General features: G+C 38.3%; 1 protein-coding gene across 1 annotated transcript in view; it reads left to right on the forward strand.

Annotated features, from left to right (window-relative positions):
* Nucleotides 1-24,224, forward strand: part of LOC124721892 (protein Daple) — a 181,339-nt gene that overhangs the window by 147,380 nt on the left and 9,735 nt on the right. Inside the window, exon 22 of the mRNA XM_047247044.1 lies at nucleotides 5,966-6,084. Coding sequence (XP_047103000.1) covers nucleotides 5,966-6,084 — 119 coding nt within the window. The remainder of the gene's footprint in view (nucleotides 1-5,965; nucleotides 6,085-24,224) is intronic.

Genomic DNA, 24,224 nt, shown 5'->3' on the forward strand with positions numbered 1-24,224 from the left:
CCCACCTGTTTTGGTAATGAGAAGCACCATTGTGAGCATGAAATAATTTGAGGACTTCAATCGTGCTGTTTAATTTCAAAGTGACTGGATCCCTTATTGTACTAAACATCTTAAAACACCTATCACAGATATTGGGGAAAAGACAGAGGTCTGCTACAGTTTTACAGATCTTTTGTGCAGTTCTGGTTATATTATGGGTGCCAGGTATATGGATCGTCAGGGCCTATCCATAGGGAAATAATACTACAAATGCCATTGACCAAAAGTGGATGAGCCTGGTCACATGCGCCTACAAGACCGTTTCCATTTCTAGACTTTCCATACCCTTGTGCAAGCACGGTTATGAACCTTCTCAATACTATATCATTTTAGCAAGTGTAATTCTCTCTGCAGAAAATTATAGGTAGTTTCAAGAAATGTCCATGACTGCTGTGTACTAGCACACAGAGGATCTCCCCACAGTATCATATATACCTGTATACTTAATTGTGTTTGTATTGTGTTAAGTTGGCAGTTGGAAAGTTTGTACAAAATTGTCAAACCAAATTTTGTCATTTCCTACAGCATGAAAAAAAGTGTTTTCATGCTGAAATGAGCTGTCATTTTGAGTGTACGTGACCTGCGTAATGCGGATCAAATGATGATGAAGGAGGATTTCATTGTGATCACTATTAACTGACCTGTGTAAGAATCCATTCCATACCACAAGGTAACAACCTACATGTTAGCTTAACTCACATCAGCAGACGCCAGTACTAATCAACTTAACTGAGTCACTTTTTACAGTAAACTCTGAATTAACAAACATGCTTTTAAGGAAATCTTGCTTTTAACAAATTCTGTCAATCCCGGCAAAACTCCCATAAGAACAGTGTTATTTCTCCCTGTTTTTAATAAACCCTCCTATAAAAAAGTCAGCTTTTAAGGAATGAACATGAAACATTCTGGAAATTAAAATTCAATTTTTTCTCAAATCCTAACACTTCCAAGTGAGTTTCGATTTCTTCCAGTTTCACACAGATCTTCCTTGTCATGTGACAGTAGCATATGATAACTGATCCTTTCAGTCAACATGTACCTCTATCAAATACCATTGTGGTGATACTGGAAAAAGAGTTGAATGAATCAGAAATTGTTTCGTGCCCTGCCTACCAAGCCACCCTGGTCACATGATCTGACATCACAGCCACTGAGTTATGAAGCGTGAACCATTAAGTCTTGTCTTTGTTATTGTTGAATTTATCAGTGTTACTTACGTGGAGTGTCCTCCCCCAATAGCTGAGTGGTCAGTGCGACAGAATGTCAATCCTAAGGGCCCGGGTTCGATTCCTGGCTGGGTTGGAGATTTTCTCCGTTGAGGGACTGGGTGTAGTGTTGTCCTAATCATCATCCCCATCGATGAACAAGTCGCCAAAGTGGTGTTAATCGAAAGACTTACACCCGGTGAACGGTCTACCTGATGGGAGGCCCTAGTCACACGACATTTACATTTATGTGGAGCTATGGCCTGCAAACATAGAAAGCTCTAAATTCAGAAAAAGGTGTCATCCACAATGCCGAAGACAGTCACAACATAAAACTTTCCGACATGGTGAAGAAGTATGATTTGTACTGTCTTGATTGTGCAGCATTCCGAAAAACAAGAAAGCATTGTTAATGCCAAAGTTAGTGTTCCTCTGGTTGTGAAAAGAAGAACATTCACATGTCAGTGTTCAGTGATGTGGAAACTATTATTTTGAAATGTTTTCAAGGAATGAGAAGTGGCTGCATTCCTCTAAGTGGAAACGTACTGCAACAGAAGGCTTGGGAAATGAGCCTGAAGGTTGTTGTTGAAAATTTCGGTCTGTTGAATGGCTGGTTACGTCTTTTTTTTTTTTTAAAAAAGTCCTAATCTCTTATTTCAGAATGTAAGTGGAGAGAGTGAGACTGTGGATGTAGAATGCTTAAACCAGTGGAATAACTTTACATTGGCATGATTAATGAGTCTAGAGACTTTTTAAAACAGATGAAACTGGTGTCTTTTACTATTTACTTACTGCGAAAACATATTCTGTTATGGGAGAAAAATTCCATGGAAGAAAAAAAGAGTAAAGAATGACTGAACTATTGTGTGTAAATAGTGATGGAAGTGAGAAGTTGCCTCCGTCATTAATGGGGAAATTTAAATCTCCCAGGTGTTTTAAAAACCATAAAAATGCTACCTTGTACAAGGAGAAGAGCAGTGCCTGGATGGCAATGGAAATCTCTCTAAGATTTCTAAGGCATTTAGATGCCAAGATAAATGTATCAGGTAGGAAAATAGTGCTTGTTATTGACCAATGCCCTGTACACCCCAAGGGAACACCATTTCTAAGGAGTGTAGAAGTTGTGTTCCTTCCATGGAACTGCACGAGTCACCTGCAGACTTTGGACCTGGGCGTTCCAGAAGTCAGTTACATTCCGTGATAGAAAGGAAGTGATGAGAGTCAACATTCAGCAGGGGAAGCATATGTATGATGTTGCCTGGAATCATGTGATACAACAGAATGTGTTAAATAATTCCGCAAAGGCTAGTTGTACATCAGTTGCTTTTGAAGATGACATTGTTCCTGAAGTAGAATGAAGGTGATAAAGAAGAAGTAGAGGCCATTGCAGTAAGTTTTGCAGCTACTGTGCGAGGAATTATTATTGCCAAGAACTACTTTTCCTCTTTTAAGGTAGATGAGTCAGTTCTAACAAACATCAACCAACTGGAGCAATAGCTGTGTTCTGTGTAAAGTGTGATGAGATTATATATATCTGTGTGTGTGTGTGTGTGTGTGTGTGTGTGTGTGTGTCCATGATTCTGGGTCACTCCTTCCATCCTTCCATGTACATAGGCAAAAGCCTCATTTAAAGGAATTTAGGTTCCCAGAGATTCATTAAAAAGGTATTTGGCTGTAGTTAGTTACTTGCACATTTCATGAGGAATAATTGTAATCTCTCAGTATCATGTGGACCCAGTCAGGCTCTTAAGCTACTTGTGGCCCTTTTTTCCATATAGTGATTGATACTTAATCTCTTCAGTTCCACTAGTAGGAAAGCTGGTTTATCCATTAAATATTTGTCACATGTAATCACATGACCTACAAGGTCAAGAAAATGTAATTATTTTTAATAAGTAATGACTGGATTTTCCAAAAAGTTATGTGTCATATATGACACACGTGAAACGTTACAAAATACTGGAAAGTATTATCATGGTTCTGCAAGGAGGTAATATTCCATTACCAGTTTATTGACAATAAAATAGGGTTGGTTCAAGATAGACAGGACACAATTAAATGAATAGAAACACTTGCTGAACCTCAACATTATTTTGCTGTTCTTCTGCTGCTTGAATGTGAAGCTGGGTGGCAGTAAACTGCTGTCTCCCTGCACTTTCTCCGCCTTTTAGTTACTTATTCTTGATGTACTTTCTTCATAGTGCTGAATAGGATTCCATTGATGTTTTTTTCATTAATTGTAATTTAGACATCAGAAATCTGCATCTTCGAACAGGTCAGTCACTTGCAATGATAAGATCCAGTTTATATTCACTAACTGCAATCATTACAGTTTTATTTCAAGTGATGAGGGCAATTGAAAGTCGTATATAATAGGTGCAGATTGTTTTAATGATTGCTTGTGATTTTTACACAGATGCAACTGCATGACAGTAGTGGATAGTGCTACCTCACTTACTTCTTATTTAATGTGTGTTGCTTCCTTGTTTGCAGCAGGTTGTGAGTGAGATGTGAATGTCTGCAGTGTTGCAGTAGTATTAGGAAGTGTTAATTCATGATTTTAAGATACATTAGAAGAGTGGAAATGGAAAATATTTTGAGTGCTATTTTTTTTCACAAAGTGTGTTCTCAGTACTCTGTTGCATGACTCTTGACTTGATTCATGTGCCAAAACATGAACAAAGTCTTTCAGACACACATTAGTAGATGGCGCATGGACTTTGTGCCAAGCTGTGCTTCCCTCTGGAGTTCAAAAATTTAAAAGATATGGGAAGTGGTTTTTGTTGATTACAATTCTGCCAGTTAAAAGCTTAACACTGTATTTCTGTACTTGTATTATCATAAATAAAATGTAGTGCATCAGTATTAATTGCATTTGGAGCAAAAACTTTCTTTCTGGTATTTTGCCAAAACCTGGCATTTTTTAGTCCATAGCTGTGCATAAATTACAAGTTGATTCGTGAAAAGAAGAAAACAGCAACCATTCACCATTAATAATGCTGTTTATTTACACAAATAGCCCTACTACTGGTTTCAAACTGATAGGTCATCTTTAGACAGCTGTTCATGTTTATATTACATATTTTGTTGTTGTTTACATTATTTTATTCTTGTACCAGAAACCTATATATTATGTACACAGTTGTGACTATATTACTTTTGCCAAAACTTTGCCACTTACAGTGCATTTTCTGCTACTTGATGAAGTTCATTTTCTGTGTGGGAGGCTGGACACAGTCGGCATGGAAGTCTCTGATAAACAACAGTCTATTCTTCTCAACAGTTATATTGAATATCATCTTGATCAGTGTAGCCCCATCTTGCCAAACTCCAGATCTCAGTCTGTTCTGGGACTTCCAGGTCATCCATTTCTCATCATAGCCAGTAGGTAGGATTTTTGAAACTCTATTCCAGCCAGAGGGAAGGTAGGTCACAGCCCTCCATAGTTGCAACCTAGCTTTTTCAGCTGTGGTTCGAAGTGCCGTTGATGTTCTTAAGAAACCCCTCCTTGATTTCAGTCATTGTGGGTGTGGTTCATGCCCATACAGAGGATGCGTTCTCTCAAGCTCCACTCCCTTTATTTCCTCATTCACGACTGTTTCTCTTTGAAAAGGAGCTGCTGCTGTCCCTGTGAGGTGATAAAGCCATTGTCTGTGTGAGATTTAAATCAATCTGTTGTGATACTGCAGGTGTCATTGAGAGCTATGTCCACCTGTGTGGCATGTATTGAATTATACCAAGTAGGACATACAGAGGTTTGTAGAGTTTCAGGTTGACTACCCCACTGTGATCTGGTCAGTTTCCCTAGAAGATTGTTCCTGGTGGAAGCTTATGAGTTGCAGTTCATGTAGTGCTTCTTGAAACTAAGAGATCTATCAGGTGTCACTCCTAGTTATTTTGGGGTCTCATGGTGTTCCAGTTCAACACCTGACCATGCTATCTTTAATTTCAACTAGCTTCCCTGTTTCTCAAATAAAAACGCACACACTTGTGAGATTTGGTTTAAGTTGGTTTGTGTTGTTGTATCTGTAAAGTTCTTTAAGGGCATCTGTGAGGGTGTTCTCAACTGATTCAAAATCTGTGCTCTGGGTGGCTAGAGTAAGGCCATCTGCACACATGAGTTGCTGAGAACAAAATAGCCATCAACTAATGTGAACACCACCACATGTAATATAAACATGAATATCTATCTGAAGATGAAGCTGTTGATCCGAAACTGTGTAACAGCGCTATAGTATTATTAACAGTGTCTGGTTGCTGTTTTCTTCTTTGTTAGAATCAATTTGTAAAAACTTCCTTATTGGCACTTAGAACCAGTCAGTTTCCTGGTATGCCACTTAGCACATTCTTAATAATGTATTTATTTTGTAATTTGTTTTTTTATTTTTCACTGTAATGCCATGAGCAACATAATTCTGTAGTATCAAAATACCTGATCACTTTTTTTCTATAAAAATCAGTTATTCTGTTGTCATTATCCATCAACGTTTTATTTACAGTATCTGCTCCCAATTGCAGACAAGATCTGTGACTCTAAGAATGGAAAGATTTTTGTAATTAGTAACTCTTCCATGTCTTCGTATGCATGAAGTGGCACTCGCCACTGGCTTGCAGACCTGTCACTTGGGTACTGCAGTCTGAAATAAAAGTGTTCAAAATTGCATTTTTCATCAAAATGTTTCAATTATGTATGTCTTCTAATTTTCTTATAACATTTTCAGGTACACTCGCTGACAATTTTACGGATAACACACTGAGCTTAGGAACAGCTGGAACTAGGAGAGCTGTGTATTACACAGAAGAAAGTAATGGTGTAAAGGAATCTGGAAATGAAAGCTATGTAAGAAATTTGAATAAATATTTTCCATAGGTTATTGATGCACTATTTTTGCTGGTAAACAGGTTATTCATACAGAATTTATGTTTCTTACCTACCTCTTGAAGAGTGAAAACTTTCCACACAAAATATTCCCCTCTTAGTGAGCAGACTTAGAACCATATTTACCTTGATAATCAGTAAAGGAAAATTCAGGATGGCTATTATGTTTATAGAATTATAGATCACTTGTCTTGAAAACAGTGTGCAATTGACCCAGAAAATAAACTATTTTAGCAGGAAATTATGAGTTTTGGCCATAACTGACCTATTTTAGATCATAAAATGGGTGCAGTAGATCGCTTTTCACCAAATAGAAGATGTGCTTAGCAGCACTCACAACCTACGCCATATCCATTCTGATCATTCTCCTGCTCCCAACCCCCTTGCCTTAAGGGCATGTTGAACAGTCGAGCACTAGACTTGTCCTACACATATCCCTCCACCTATTCCAATCCTATTATTAGCATTTATGATGCCATCAAAGACTATCTCCCATCATGACATCCATTACGTATATTCATTCCCCTGTTACCATTCCACATAAGTATTTCATGGGTATGACCATGAACAAACTATCCACTCAGATAAATATCTGGTGAGAAACTATTACCAAAAGCTAGATAGACCACTGAGTGGCAGAGCTTGCTTATAATCTAATGTGGTTAGCTTTAATTTCTGCTTCACAAGCTGAGCAGGGTGTATACAACCCGGGAGATGCGGGAAAAACCCAGGAATTTTTTCATCCGTGAGAAAACCGGGAAAAACCCGGGATATATTTAGAATTCTGGGAATTTTTCATTGTTTGAGTTATCAGTTAAATTTTTGTAATTTTAACTGGTAAGTATCGATACTCTAACAAAGGATATTACTGTATCCCGCTACTGCAGAATAATACTTCAACAATAAAACATAAACGAGAGAAAAAACGAAAATAACTTAAATTGCAAAGGAAGTGCGCCATATACGACGACGACACACAGTGCTCATGAAAGCGTCTGCCAATTGAAAATGTGTCAAAGGCTTTAGGAAGAGTATGCAGTGCTTCATAACAACAAATTGCCTCCAATGAGCGTGAAGTCGCAACTGTTTACATTCGACTTGTTTTAGCACTTACGCGCGGGCTCTTGCGCATGCTCAGTTGAGTCACGTTTGAGTAGTAGATCCTCCCACTTCTGGCTACAGGAATGTGGCTGTTGGCTGTGCAAGCAGTCACAGCAAGCAGCTAGATGTTACCAGGAAAAGGGGGCACCAAATTCATATTCTTGAGGAAAAAAAACTTGTTTCACAAAGTGCCTAGCATCCAGCGCACGTTTGTCTATCAATTATTCATATGATTTTGAAACACTTCCCTTTTGGTTTTTGAACAATTTTGAACCCATTTTAAGTTGATTTCTGAATAAATCATAAGTTGACTTTTGAATGCATGTATAGTGTACTTGATGTCTCTGTCAGGAGAATCCTCGTCGCATCTAGAAATAAACTTCCCGCAGACAAAAGGGGGCAAGGCAATACGAGCTGAGGGAGTAAAGCCGAACGGATGAATGCCAATCACTGTCTGATTATGTGGTTGATTGCGGTTGCGAATGATGAGCATTGTTATAATTACTAGTGAAATCCATAGATTCAGACTACCAGAATGGAAATAAACGACTAACGTGAATAACAAGTGAGAAAGATTATGTATTATCTTCTCGGTGTATCCAAGAAAATGAAATTTTGACAGAAATTTTTTGGCCAGATCGTTACACTAGTAAGGACCAGTTGTACAGTCCCCAGCTAGCAGACGCGTAAGTTCTATTCTGGAAGTAACGCGGAAAACGTGTTGTTTGAACACGTAATAACCCCAACCGGAAAATAATCGCGGGATAACTAAACCTGTGATTCTGACAGGGTTAGTGAAGTTAATCAGTGAACAAATTTTGACAATGGCAGCAATAGCTTCAGAATTGGTGATGACAAGATTGTTAGAACGAGGAAGGAGAAGAAACAGGGACACCACACAAATTATGGAAGAATAACATGATTCCAAATTTATATAAAAATTTCGTAATACTACTTTTCGACCTCATGCTTGAGAAGCTGGTGCGTTTGAATGAAATGTGAAACTATTTCCTAACATAAAGCTTTGTGCTTGTAGTAGGCCTAATAGGCATTTGGTATTGTTACTTCGTGGATTATATTCTGTCGTGTTATAAAAATGGCCATTTGTGCCAAAACAGTCTCCTTTATTTGGTGTGTTACAAAATTGCTGCCACATTAGAATGGCCTATTTTGTTTTATCTAGTAGACAGTGACAAAATAGACGTAATCAGATCGAGAAACCACACCAGTCTTGGGTATTATTTGTATTAACAGCTTTTTCAGTATTAGATAATAACATTTCAATTTTTCATGTAGCAAAACGTTTGACGAACTTTGATGAGGTAATAGATTCTTTAGCAGAAAGGAAAGCAAACCATGTAAAGCTGTAGCAAGATTAGAGAGAAAAAAATGCTAGGAGATAAGGTTTGAATAAATGTGTAATTTCTTGCTTATCTCTTGTCAAAAAAATGGCTCTGAGCGCTATGGGACTTAACTTCTGAGGTCATCAGTCCCCTAGAACTTAGAACTACTTAAACCTACCTAACCTAAGGACATCACACACATCCATGCCCGAGGGAGGATTTGAACCTGCGACCGTAGCGGTCACGCGGTTCCAGACTGTAGCGCCTAGAACTGCTCGGCCACCCCGGACGGCCTATTTCTTGTCAGTATTGGTTTTATATATCCTATATTTAATTTTATGTCACACAAAATAGCAAATTATTAACTAATAGGCAATAAAGAGTTCAGATTTTCTGAAGAGTTCTTGTTTGCTCGACTACAAATAATCCCATCTGCTATTAATTGCGAGATTTTTTTAAGAGGGGCAGGCTGTCAAACCGGCCAACTGGGAGCAGGAGAGGCACCACAGAAAACATTTCAATTTTCACTCGCCTGAATATAGTTCGGACATGCAGTAGAAAAATGCTTTATGAAGAGGCGTGGCACTGCACTTTGGCATACTTAAGACCAAATAATATGTCTTACATTTCCTCGAATACATATGTTTTATGTTTCAGACTTTTCATAAATATGTGCGCTACAAGCTGAACATTTTTGAAAATTATATTTTTTTTAGTATTGACTCAGTTCGCAAATGTCGTAGATCCAGGGCTGATGCGCAGAGCTGTCTGCACTGTAGTGGGTAGTCTCCACATGATCCGTGTTTACATTTAGTGATTTTGCTGTTTTCCCTTCGTTTACTCTCATGTCAAATGAAAACAAAATGGATATCTGTGGCTGGGAGCTATCAGGTGAATTAAAACACATTCACATAATTATGGAAGGCTAAAATATATCATTAGTTTCAGATTTTATTTTATTTCCACCTTTCTGAAAGTCAAGCATTAATTGCCTTGCGGAACAATGAAGTTATTTTTGTCTGTTTGCTAAAGAAATTTGACTTTTATTAACCTTTTTCCGCAGAGGCAGTCAATGTATTTGAAATGAAATGTTAAATTCCAGAGTACTGGCTAGTTTCAACAGTTCGCTGCATTTCAAGTGCACGTTTTCATTTTCTAGCACGTATGGCATTATGTCATAATAAAGAACCAAACATGATATGATACAGTACTGGAACTCCAAGAAAATTTACATCCCGAAAACCACACTGAAAAGCTTAATATCAAGTCGAGGTCTACTTGATTGGGAATCTGGACATACGAATGTGCACTTTAAGTATGCACTTTAAATGTACACATTTTAATATGGTTCACAGAATTCCGATGCTCTTGCAGTATCCTCTGATGTCTTGTTTCTTTTATGACATAATGTATGATCTTTCAATGTTTTACACGTACGTACATATGGGTTTCCTACGTCATGATAGCTACCCAAGCGCGGTGTCGCCTGTTATCTGCGCTTTCTGGAAACTGCTGAAACAAATGTATTTCTAACAGGTCGCGAGAAAATATTGCGAATAGTGGTTTGAAAAGCGTTACTTTCAAAGTAAATATCCTTTTACGTAAGTTGAACTATGTGCAAGAATGTACCATGAATTTATTAAATCACAGAGCATTTGACTCTTATTTAAAAACCAACTATTTGATGACACGCCATTTAGAAGAATTTCGAACCCTTAAGATCAGAAATTTATGTCATTATCAAAAATTTTACTAGCACATTTGTGTCATATATCTTAAAGTGTAACACGCGCAAAAAATATCAACAGTATATGCGAAAGCTTAGCTTCTCTTGCAGCTTGAGAACAATATTATATGTGAAAACTTTGCTTTTCTTCTAGCAACACTATGTATATTAATTTAAACTATTGACTTTCCCTGTTTGTGTGTTCGTGCTACTTAACAGTGATGTTGCTGTTGGCAGACTACATCACATGTCCTATGCTCTGAATATCCGCTGTGATCGGCTGGCGAGATCACGTGACATGAGCTACGAACGGCCTACAAAATCGCATCAAAATCTCGATTTCAATGCTTTGGAAAGTAACATGCGGTGTTTGGTGGAATTCCAGTGTATACTTTCGTAATACGAAAATACGCAGCGTACATGTTGCTGCACATCAAAGATGTTTCCAAAATGTGTCTTTTTCCCTGAGTTTCGTTTTCTAAAGTGCCGGGAAATTGTACCCCCGTGTATAAAACCATAACCATTCAAAGGATTGATAAGGGAAAATATACTGTCACTCAGGAGAAAGTGTATTTTTAACTGGGAAATCCGGGAAAAATCCGGGATTTTTTTTTTTTTTCCTTATCCTCGTATACACCCTGCTGAGGCATTTATATTCTTCTCATGAACACTGGCTTTACTGAATTGCACAAGTGAGAATCTTTTCAACCTATCCTTCACTCTCATAACCCCCTGCTCTCAATCTACTGCTTCCTATCTTCCCTCTCACTATCATCCAGCTAATTCCAAACTTCTGTTCACACAGCTTACTTGCGTGTGCTTCTTTTGGATGATGGATATGTGCCACACTGTATTTTGTGCCACACTGTCTTATATTCAAAAATTCAGTTCTCTTCACTGGTAAACACTGTAAAAATAAAAATAACCCACTGGATTAATTGGAATCTGTTTCAAAACTTACTGAGAAACATGGACACAGATCTCTTTCTGGTAATTGGTTAACTCTTTGGAGACCACCTTAACACTCATTTTCCTCAACTGCAAATGCCCAGTAATGATTTTGTGCACAGATATTTTGTCCATCTGTAATCTGAACATTTAATAAATATCAATATTGAAAAATTCCACTTACTTTACTTTGTCCTTGCTTTTGATTGTTGATTGGCATCCATAATTTAGTTCTTGCACCACCTTCTCCCAATATTTCTTTGAAAGTTTGCATTATCGCAGTTTTGAGAGGCAATAATTCCCAAGGAACTGCTGATATGTTGGGAGTGTCTTAAGTGGTTGAATTTACCAAGCTCCTACAAAAGTTGATGGTGTATTGTTGCTCAGTGGACAATTGCACATTGTGCTTATACTAAATATGACAAAAGGGGTTTAAGTTTTTGCCACTTCTGATCAAGTTAGAAATCAATGATGGTTGATCTTGGATGCATTTTGAAGCTGGTATTCCACCATCATCAGTTCTACCCAGAACACACTGTAGCTAATAGGAGTGCCAGCATAAAGGGGTTGAATTAGTTTGTGGATAGAGTTTGTGTGTACAGGAGGTGGTTCAGAGAATTCTCTAGTCGTGCAGGAATATTTCAGGAGTACACGTGAATTAATTGTCCTGTGTAGATTTGTGTATGACCTTATAATTGGATGCACATGTATCAATGAGTGTAGTCATGTTACACGATTTCTTTTACATTCTTGAATGTTATTGTAACCCACAAATATAGGACATAGATAAATGTTATTTTCCAGATGGAGAATGTGTGACATTCAGTATGTAATGTTCTACAAATCCTCCTCGACACTTTTGTGAATTGGATGTGCTTGTTGTAAGACCTTCATAATCCATGGGTATAATTTTCCTTCGACTTATTTACATTAGGTTATAGCAAGGATATTGTTGAGATCAAGAAAATTACAGATATTGTGCTATTAAGAGAGAGGAATGTAGTGGTAGTAACCTCAAGGAAACTGGATATTGTTCAGAAATTCAGTCTGTATGTTTTCAGTTGACTCAAAATTCTGAAATTACATCTTTAGAATTAACTAAGGGGGCCAATAAAATCTACTGAAAACTTTTTGACTCATTGTTAAGTATGACTCAAAATGTGCCTATACCTTTTGTCACATTAAAATTATTTTCATATGGGATCAGCTGAATACATTATGAATGTTCTGCATACTCCAGTTGAGTATATTCATTTCACAGTAGCAGCAATGAAATAATGCTGCATGTTCTTTGTCAAGTGTTTCCATTGCTGTCACTGTGTTTCATGATAACTTGTTCTTTACATGTATCTGCATTGATACTCCATGGTATGATACTGAAAAGCTCTAAGCAGCATATGAACAATGGAAGAAGTAAAGGTAAACACTTGCCATATAGCTGATGCATTGAGGAACAGTATACAGGCACATAAATGAGTTAAATAATGTGCTCTCTCAGAGCTAACTATATATATAGGACACACACACAGCTTCATTCTCAGTGAGAGAAAAGAGGTGTGTGGGATGGGAAATGGAGGGTAAGGAGGGTCATGGCCAGATAGAAGAGAGGGGCAGCTAGGGAATGGATATAAATCCAATACCTGCAAACTTGACCTGCTGTTGGGGTATTGGCAGGGATTGTTGCATGTGTTACTTGATGGAGTAGGAGGTGTGAATTTGATGGAAGGGAAGGTGGAAATGGCAGTATAAAACAGAGGAAGTGGGAGACCATGAAGCAATGTATGAGGTCTGTTCAGAAAATACCGGAATGTTTATAATTTCATGCGGTTGGCTTCCCTGCACATGTCTGTGTTTAATGTGTAACTACCGGAAATTTCATTGTTGTATGTCTGTTAGTTATTGTTCAGTACTGTATTGAGCAGAATGTTCTGTCTCACAGTTTGCAAATTTCGAGATGTCAGAGTTAGAGGAGCAATTTGTCTGCATTAACTTTTGCATGAAACTCAATAAAACCTTTACAGAGACACACCAAATTATGCAGGAAGCCTACGGTGATGAGTGTTTAACCCATACTCGGCATTGCGGATGATTCACACAGTTTAAAAATGGCCTGACAGAAGTTAAAGATGACTCTCGTACAGGATGCCCTTCGATGTCTACCGATGATGCTCAAGTCAGGAACATCAATGAAACTGTGTGTGCCAATCGAAGACTGATTGTCCAAGAGATTGGAGAAGAATGTCACATTTGAGTTGTATTATGTCATGAAAGCCTGGCACAGCATCTTGGAATGCATCGTGTTGCTGCTAAGTTTGTCCAATGGCTCATTAATCAAGACCAGAAATACCTTTGCCTCACAGTCTGTGAAGAGCGTTTGGATCAAGATGTTCATAAGAGAATCATAACTGGTGATGAAACATGGGTCTACGGCTATGCTGTTGAGACCAAGTTTCAATCTTCACAATGGGTCGGGAGAGGTTCTCCAAGACCAGAAAAAGCTTGTCAGGTCAGATCAAGTGTCAAAGCCATGCTGATAGTTTTCTTTGACTTTGAAGGATTAGTTCATCATGAATTTGTGCCACAGGGAAAACTGTTAATCAATGGTACTATCGGGATGCATTGCGATGCCTGTGAGAAAATGTGAGAAGGAAACAGCGCGAAATGTGGGAAGACAATTCATGGCTCTTGCATCGCAATAATGCACCCGCACATTCATGCCTGTTGTTGCATGACTCAAACCAGCAAGAGGTGAACTGGGACTACTTCCGGAAGTGGAAACAGCTTTAGGAGCAGTGTATCAATTGTGGAGGAGAGCATTTTAGAGGAGGCCATGCACAATAAGTAAAAGGTAAGTGTAGAAAAATTTTGTGGACAAAATTCCAGAATTTTTTGAACTGACTTCGTATTTGTGTACAGATTAAGTGATTGGTGGGTCAGCCTATAGTGAGGTGCGGGAAAGGGAATGCATGGATGGAGGTAGGTGTTGGAGAGACATCATCAGAGGTTAATGCCAAGCGATTTGTGCGTTTGAAGCATGTTTTGTAAGGACAAGTTCTATCTAATAAATGAAAAGTGCTAGTTTGCTTTCATTCTACTGTATTAATTTTATTTTGTTAACCGGTTTTCGGCTTACAAGGCCATTTTCAGACATTTACTAATGTCTGAAGGTGACCTTGTAAGCTGAAAACAGGTTAACACAATAAAAGTAATGCTTCTTTGGAACTAATTCATGTGGTTTGAGAATTAGGGGTATGTCTGGATATGGCATATTGGAGATCTTATGTGGACTAGGTTTTGGGGATAATGCCTGTCAGTGAAATCCTTTGTTAGACTATACAGAGAGGTCTTAGTGTGGGAGGGATGGCAGCTATTGAAGTGTGCATATGGTAGATAGGTTTTTTATACATAAAATGTTATTTTTTTATACATGGTTCATATATTTTATAAGGATGAAGGTTTTGTAGAATCATCCAAGAGATGGAGATCAACGTACAGGAAAGTGGTATGCTGAGTTTAAGGGCCAGGCGAAATGGATAGGTGAAAAGTTGTTGACTATAGCATGTCTTAGCCCTGAGTGTCTACCATGAAGATATAATCAATGTCCATGAACCACACAAGGGATGTAGGATATTGGCTAATTGGGAAGAAATTTCCTAGGTGGAAATAGTAAAATAGCCAGTATTGCTTGCAAGTTGAAGGTAGAGCTCACCACATGTAGCATTGTTGAGAGGACCATTTGTGGAACTTTCATACAGAGTCATGTGGAGGATCTGAATCAGGGGCTCAGCTAGTTCTGCAACTGTGTAGGCTGCAGATTCCTTGACTTGTACTGTGGGATGGAGGGGTGTCAGCATCTACACAATAGATTGGGGGTTCACTACACACTTCAGGCAGCTACATAGGTGGTGGAGCTACATGGGTAGTTGGGCTGTGTAGAGAGGGCTGGACAGTTTTTTAGGTTATAAGGTCTCTGAGAAGTTTAAGCAGGGATACATTCTCAAAGGATTCAGATCAAACACAGAATGAGGGTAGACCTAGGAAACATTAGTATTTTAGTTGTAAATTGTCGTAGCTGTGTTGGTGAAGAACCAGAGCTCCAAGCACTCATGAAAAAACACTGAAGCAGATGTTGTTACAGGTAATGAGAGCTTGCTAAAGCCCAAGATAAGTTTACTTGAAGTTTTTATCAACAACCTAACAGTTTTCTTAAATAATGGATTAAATTCAGATGGTTGGGGCATGTTTGTTGCTTTTAGAAGTAGTTTATCTTGTACTGAATTTAAAGTAGATAAATGCTATGAGTTAGTATTGTTAAAGGTTATGTTTGACAACCAGGATAAATTAATAATTGCTTCCTCTTACTAACCCCACTGACTGAGATGATATAGTTGCTGAAAGGTTCAAGGAAACTTGAGTCTCATTTCAAGTAGGTACTCAACTCGTACAATTATAGTTGGAGGTGACTTCAATCTATCCTCAATATATTGGTGAAAATACATGGTTAAAGTTGGTAGTAGGCATAAAAAATCATTTGAAATTATACTAACTGCTTTATTTCAAGAGCCCGTGTTGTAACCAGGCAAAACGACTTTCGTTCGGCCACACCTATGGGTTCATTGATTGCTCTCGGAGGAGGCTCATCACACGAAAACATATGAAATATTAGTTCACTGTATTACATAAATAAATAAAAGATTTACTTAACTTTGACACACTTCATTGGCACAGGAATCCCAAATAATTTACAACTGTCATGGACTAGCAAAGCACCATTTGATGCACTAATTAACAAATTGTTTCCTGCAGAATGATGTTCAACATTAACAATGCTACAAGTTTGTCTAAAACTTTGACTGTCATGTTAGTCCTATACTGTGATGCTGACTCCTTCAGATGAGGTCACAAACTGGGGAGAGCTCTTGCATGTGTGCTGTTGCTGAGAGGGAGGCTTGGTCTTTTTGAGTGCCTCTCATATTTCATTGTGGATTGCAGCAAGCCCTTGCTAATGTCTGTCTGTGATATCAATTTATGTTGCCGATTTTGCTGTGGCTCCACAATCTCTGGGCGATAAGACATTGGAGACATAAGCGGCAGTGGTGACTGCAATAGTATAAGCGGGGGCGTCCACCTCCATGGGCACCACAGTATGGTGCCAGCAGTGAGAGGTGGCAAGATGGCTGCAACTGCATATGAGGATGCCAGTGATGTGCTAGGTCTGTGGGCAAACGTTCTGCAGCAGAATCGACTGACAAGTGCAGTGCTGCTGGTATCGTAGCCACCGCAGTGACCCAGCAGAACCATGGGCAATTTATGAGGAGTGTCCGAGTTCTTTGGTAATGTCTTCACATTCCCAATGCTGCCTCTTGCCAAAGACTTTGTAAAAGACTTCCTCCTGCAGGTGTAACTTTGTCCGATGTTGTGGAATGAATTTTTTCTGCAGCAGCCACTGAAAATGTAATGGTATATCATGCCTTCTACCACATAACAATTCTGCCAGTGACTTGTCGTCACTTGTCAAAGAGGGGTAGGAGGACAGAAAAATATTTGAGTGACTGCTCCCATGTGTGGGAGCTACAGAATTTCTCCATATGACTTTTGAATGTTCAAACGAACTGCCATTGATGGCACGAAACTGTTAGAAAGTGACTACTGTGAATTATGGACCATTGTCTGAGACAGTGACCTCAGAAAGACCTTTAAAAAATACAAAGCCAATACCTTACTTGCAGTAGTTGTATATGTCATGGGAACAACAAAAGGAAACTTACTGTAAGCACCTACCACTAACAACCATCATGTGCTCCAGAATGGACCTGCAAAAAGCAACATGAATGTGCTGCCATGGTCCAAACAGATGTGACCACTGAAAAAAGCATTGCAGCATAGATGACTGATTCTCCACACAAAGTTTGCAACAAGCGGTCATTTGTTCAGTCTGAGCATCCACGCCGTGCCAAGTACAATGATGGTGGCCAAGTTGTTTTGTGTGAACTGTGCTCCAGTGACCTTGGTGCAATCAAGATAAGACTTCCTGCTGTACGGATTGAGGAATCACAACACATGTCATCATTCTCTATCTGCAATAGGAAAACACCTGATCACTCAGAAAACACGTGATGGTGCGAAAAATAGCAGTGTGGTATGGGGTGGAGAATTTCTTTCAAACTGTATGGCCACCCATGGCGCACATATTCCTAACCAACCTGAAGAGCAGCATTGGTAGAGTGACTGCAGCAAATCACTGAAAGTTGAGAGGAAAATTTTGAAGACATTCAATATTCTGAGAATCAATCTGAAAACATGATTCATCAGATGAATCAAATGCTGTATTGAAACTGACTGCTAATTAAGACAACATGTGAGCATTCGAATGTTGGGCAGCGGCTCCGTACAACAACTCATGCTGATAAATAGACAATATCAGAGCCCACTGTTGCAATTTTTGTGCTTTGTTGAATGCTGATGATCTGTCAGCAAATAGAACGTCTGAGTGTACAAATACTGGTGTAATTTTGTAACACCATGGATAATGGCGAATGCCTTTTTTTCAGTTTCCCTATGACTGATTGGAGATCCTTAATGTTACAGGGCACTGATAGATCTCTAATTGCAGCCAAGTGCAATGTAGTTGAATGTATATTTGTGTATTTATTGCATGACCAACATAGTTCAGTTCTTCCTGGCTGAAGAAGGACTTTTCCATATTGTGTTTTAAGCCAGCACCAGAAAGAACTTTAAACACACAGTCTGAATTTGCTAAATCTTCAGCAGGTGTACCAGCTGTGACCTTAATATCGTCCAAATAGTTTGTACAAGAAGGGGCTTTGCTGTTAACTGCTCCAGGAACTACTGAAAAATTGCAGGAGCTGAAGCATTTCCAAATGTAGTCTTTGAAACTGAAACAAATCTGAGTGAGTGTTTATCACAAAGTATTGCTTACACTGTTCATCCAATGGTAACTGTACATATGCCTCTCGCAAATCTATCCGTGAAAAGTATTTACCCTATCCCAAATTGTCCATCAATTGCTGCTGATCTGGAAGAGAAAAAGAATCCAATACAGTGCATGGGTATAGCATTGCCTTAAAGTCAGCACACAACTGTAAATCACCTGAAGGGCTCTTCAGAATAACCAAGTGATGCTCATTGGCTTGCAGAAAAGGGGTTTGAAAACCCCATTGTCTTGCCATCTTTGCAATTCACGAGCAACTTGCTCACATATTGCATGGGGGCAAGTCGTGTGCAAAAAAATCATGGCTGTGCATTGTGATGTGCACATCAGAGTCTTTTGTCCTTCCTATACTCAGTTCAAATAGTTCCTTGTAGTTACTACACAAGTCAAAACGTTAGTGTGAGACACTGAAAGACTGATTTTTAACACATCATTCTGAATGTAAAAATTAAACAAATCAAATAAATCTAACCTAAATACGTTTACACTATTTTTAGAATTGAGTACATGAAAAGAAATACACTTTATCACTCCCTGGAAAGTTTCTGGCAAACTACACATACCAAGGACTGAAATTTCTTGTCCATTGTAGGCAGACAAAATAGAAGTATGCTGCTATACAGTGGACTCCATATTTTGGCACAAGTGTCTTTATTTATCAGGAAAACAGAAGCACCAATGTCCAGTAAGACTTAATGGCCTTGTGTTCCACTTTTAAATGAACAAAAAGTTTGTTCATTTGTCTGTGTATATCAGCAGAAGAGTTCCACGATGCGGAAGTACTTGGTTCAGTGATATGATGTGTAGTCTGTACATTTGTTGACAGCACAGTTGTTGTCACCGTGCAAAGCACGTTGGTGGCTGTCACCTTTGCCCTGCCTGCCGCATAAACACAGAGTTTGATTGTGGCCTTCACATCCACATTGAAAGCAACTAGCTTTATGGCACTGACAGTTTTACTGTACATGCCTCGAAAAACTCTGACAAGATGATTCTCACAGAATTCTGTAACATGGAGTGTGTTACAAAACTCCATGTACCATGAGACTCAGAGTTTTTATTCCTACTGTTCTTATTGTTCTTACTATTTGTCTGAGCACTTTTCTTAATTACTTCAAAACTATTCTACACGACACTCTGTATCTCGTGCACTACATACAAAATAAATATATGGAGCCTAAAACTCAACCTCTGTTGAGTCCACAATTACTTGAGATTCCACTACACACAGCACTGTTTTTAAACCAAGGTCAGACAGTTTTAGAATTGCAGCGTGAATGTGTGTGTCTGATACATTCTGCGCAATAGGATCATGTAACATTATGTCACTATAGTTAATTCCACACGAACATTTAAAATTGCAATGTCGGGTGCGACCTCCAAGTTCTGCTTTCTGTTGTTTGACTGAGCAGGCTGCTGCTTCAGATGAAAAAATTCAATTTGTGCAGCTGCTACAGTGATTTGACTGTCAAAATATTGGTAAGTGATGTTCTCAGGAACAGTTTCTCCACAGAGAGTAAGACAGATGCAATACACCTCAGGAAAATTGCTCCATACCTGTTATTTTGTAGGTGGCAAAGTCCGACCATTCTTTGTCCTGGCTGTGGTGTGGGCAAAACTTTGGAGCAGCTACCCATGGCGGTGACTTTTGAGTTTGTAGTAAGGACGTCAGTTCAGTGAGCAGCAGGCATTCCATCTACTGTGCCTGAAACTGTGCAAGATCGATTAGAGACGTTTTCTGAGGCAGCTCGGACTTTTTGAAATGGTGTAGGACAAACAATAAGACAACTGACCTGTAGCAGAGCAACAAAATTTGGAAAAAGGATGTATAAAACAGGAGGTAGCTGGTGAGGAACACAAGCCAGTTAAATGCCGATCACCATCACCATATGTTGTGACCAGGTGAAACCACTTTCGTATGGCTACAACTGTGAGCTCTTTGATTGCTCTGGAAGAAGGCTTATCACACTAGAACACATGAAATATTTGTTCACTTTATTACTTAAAGAAATAAAAGATTTACTTAACTTTGGCACATGTCTTTGCCACAGGAGTACTGGATAATTTACAACTGTCATGGACTAGCAAAGTATCACTTGATGCACACTAATTAAACAACTGTTCTCTTGTAGTACTGTGTTCAAAATTATCAACACTACAGGTTCACCTGAAACTTTGGCTGTCACATTGGTCATGTACTATGATGATTACTCCTTCAGATGAGGTCATGAACTGGAGAGAGCTCTTGCTTGTTCAACACTATAATGACCTCAGCACGAGAGCGCTGCTGTTGCTGAGAAGAGAGGGAGATGTGACCTTTTGGAACACCTCCCATATGTCGTTGCGGATTGCAGCAAACTTTTAATCAAATTGCGTGTGTATGGAGTGTCTCCTCTGAGTTATGCAACTGGATTCATGATTTACTATAAGAAAGGTCACAGTTTGTAGTAATTGATGGGAAATCTTCCAGTGAAACAGAAGTGATTTCTAGGATTCCCCAAGGAAGTGTTATGGGGCCTCTGTTCTCCTAATCTATATAAATAATTTAGGGGGCAATGTGGGCAGTCCTCTTATTGTCTATAGATGATGCTATTGTTTACTGTCTAGTAAAGTTAGCAGAAGATCAAAACCAATTGCAAAATGATTCATAAGGAAATGGTCCAATCTGACATGTTGAAACCTGCCCTTAAATTTTTATAGATGAAGAATACACTGAAAGAAATAAAATTTTAATATTTTAGGTGCTAAGATACACTACTAGTAGGTTTTTTAAAAATAATTTTGAAAATCATCAAATTCATTGTTCGCAAGGTGGCTGGAGAAATGTACACTTCTACCATAGCTGTAGCAGACACAACATGTGCACACGGCAGGCATATGCCTTTGGTTGACAGCACATTGGTAAACAGGCAACACAGCACAATGCAATTATAATTCGTAAAGGGAATTTCAGTTTCCATTGATAGATCCTCTGACACAGTTGTTCACAACTACTATTCACTCATTTAATATGCGTAATAATTAGCAGTTGCCTTTATGGTATTGCTAAACGTTAACAATGGAAATAAAACTGAATTAATTTTCTTTGTGGTTCTTCATATATTATTGCTGTCTTTGTACAGGTCCCAGAGTTTCACTGTAATGGGAAATCCAATTAATGTTTTCGACCTTACAGAGATGAAATATGAAGAACGTGGTCCACAATCAAAATCACCTATTCTCCTGAAGAGCTACATATGTATTTTATGTATAAATTAATTTTTTGGGCATTAATTCAAATGATGTTGATATTTTGTTTGAAGTTGTGAAAACATTAGAGGAAATACGAAATACCTGTGATGATTCTGTGAATTGTGAATCTAACACTGATTATTGTGCTAAATAAAGTCCAGAACAAATATACAGTACCTTCTTAGCCGAAAGAAAACATGTATAGCAATAGCATACAGTGACATAAAAGCTTGTAAATTTTTTGGTTAAATGACGGAGCAAGAAAATGCTTAAAGTTAAGCAGTGTGCAAAACTACTTTTGTGTGATACACTCTGAACATGAATTATATAAATGAAAAGATGATTTACATGAAGTACCAATATTCACCAAAATGAAATTGCAAAAATGTGAAAGAAAAACTATTCAAAAGACTCAGGGTTGCTCTTGAGAGTCAGTGCACCATTGCCGAGGGAGATCTACGAGATCGGGCACATTGCTGGTTTCCAGGCTTCTTTGACCTGGTGAAACAGATTCAGAAAATTATATGGAAAAGGAGGTTGCAAATTAAGTTGTTCACATCAAATAAATGTATAAAAGGGATGTCATTAATATGTAACACCACAGAGAAATTTGTAGTTGATGTGAAGACAAAGCTATATGTTACACCCTGAAGTGCTGTATGTAGTCTACCGTTCAGGATTCATGCAAGGACTGCATGTGGACTGCACTTTATCATTTCTAATGAGAAAGACAGAGTCACTTGTGCAGACAGTGAATGCTGAGACATATTCGTATACAACAGTGCCAGTGATAAGTATCAGTGGATTACTGTTTCTGCAGCTTTATATCTGTTTTCAAGACCCTAAAGGCAAATTAGGACCAAGAATTAAAAAGAAAAAGATCTGTTTAACTGCAAAAATATTGTAAACAACATAGAAAAAATCCAGATAGTGGGAGAGAATAATTTGAATATTACATCTGAAATGTCCTCATATCAGTTGCAGAAAAGGATTCATTGCTTTTGGTGTATCTGGGCCTGGACATAATGATACCTCTGTCCTTACGAGGATGACAAAAAAATTGTTAATATAACTTAGATTCAACCTGGAACTAATAGTCTGATTGAGCCTCTTGATAAATAAATTCTTTGACCGTGTAAAGCATTTTCGAGAAAATTGTTGCACAATTTAATTTCCAATAGCTCTTTGTCATTTCAGGTTCATCAGAACAGTATTGTTTATTTTCAGTCATTTGTGCAGTCAGTTTGCATCACTACATTTTACAAGTTTGATCAAGGGCAATATGCAGAACGTTGGTGATAACCATTTCTTACTTCATCCCAATTCTGTCTAAACAAAACTAATTATTACTGTGTAATGCCTGAATGCTCTAATTTTTCTTGTATCACGCGTGACTGGAGTAAGGAAAATGCTTGTTTTTGTCGTCTGATAGACACTTCACATTTTTGTGATGACTGCAGTGAATGAACAAGTCTCAATTAATGGAAGTCGTCTGTAATGTAACAGTATACGCTGCCTTTATTTCCTTTCCTGTGCTAGTCACTTGTATAATAATTGCATCTGCAACAGTTTAGCTGTCAATGTGAACAGCAAGTTATCTAAATAACTAATAAGTTGAGACATTTTTGGCATCATTTAAGTGCTTGAAATTCTTGTGTGTGCACTTTGGGCTTTGCGCTGTGCGGAGCTATGTTCTCTTGCCATGGCTGCATCTGCTTATTTGCCATTTAGTACTCTAGGTAGGAAGGGCTGTACAAACCACTGCTGTAAGTGGTTCTTCATGCGGCAAAAATAAGCAACTTTAACATTCTTTAACGCTTTTTTCCTTAGCAGCTAAAATTTTGACAATGCATTTCTTGTAGTGTATTCTTCCTGTGTGAAAAATTTCAGGACAGGTTTCAAGACATTGGATTGGACTATTTCTTTGTTAGGCAAGATATTTGTATTGTGCCAAAAATGGTAGTTGACCCTAAATAATGAAAAGTGTGAAGTTGCCCACATGAGTACTAAAACGAATCCATTAAATTTCATTTACACACTAAATATCACAAATTTAAAGGTTATCAATTAAATTAAATACTGAAGGATTACAATTACAAACAACTTAAATTAGTACCATCACATAGAAAGTGTTGTAGGGAATGTGAACCAAAGACTGGATTTTGTTAGCAAAGCAGTTAAAAGGTGCACCAAACGTACTAAAGAGACTGCCTACACTACACTTGTCTGTCCTCTTCTGGAGTATTATTGTGTTGCAGTATCGGATCCATACCAGATAGCATTGACAGAGGACATCAAAAAGAAGATTAGCAAGATTTGTATTATCGTGAAATGGGATGAGAGTATGACATGCAGGATAACTAATTTAGGATGGCAATTGTTAAAACAAAGGCATCTACGTTTGCTGCAAATTTTTCATGAAATTCCAATCAGCAGCTTTGTCTTGTGAATGCAAAAATATTTTGTCAAGTAGCACCCACATGGGGAGAAGTTACCACAGTAAAGAGAGAGAGAGAGAGAGAGAGAGAGAGAGAGAGAGAGAGAGAAAGAAAGAGAAATCAGGGCTCACATGGAAAGATTTAGATGTTCATTTTTCCCACATGCTATTCAAGAATTAAATGGTTGAGAAATGGTCTCAAAGTGATTCTGTGAACCTTCCACCAGGCACTTAATTATGAATCGCATAGTAGTCATACAGATATAGATGTAAATGAGCCACAAAAAAGTTTCCATTTGAGGTTGCTATGCAAATACTCCTGGCTGTACCACAGATTTTTACATATACCTTCCTCTCAGAGCT

This window comes from Schistocerca piceifrons, chromosome X (assembly GCF_021461385.2).
Source record: "Schistocerca piceifrons isolate TAMUIC-IGC-003096 chromosome X, iqSchPice1.1, whole genome shotgun sequence".
Taxonomy (NCBI): domain Eukaryota; kingdom Metazoa; phylum Arthropoda; class Insecta; order Orthoptera; family Acrididae; genus Schistocerca; species Schistocerca piceifrons.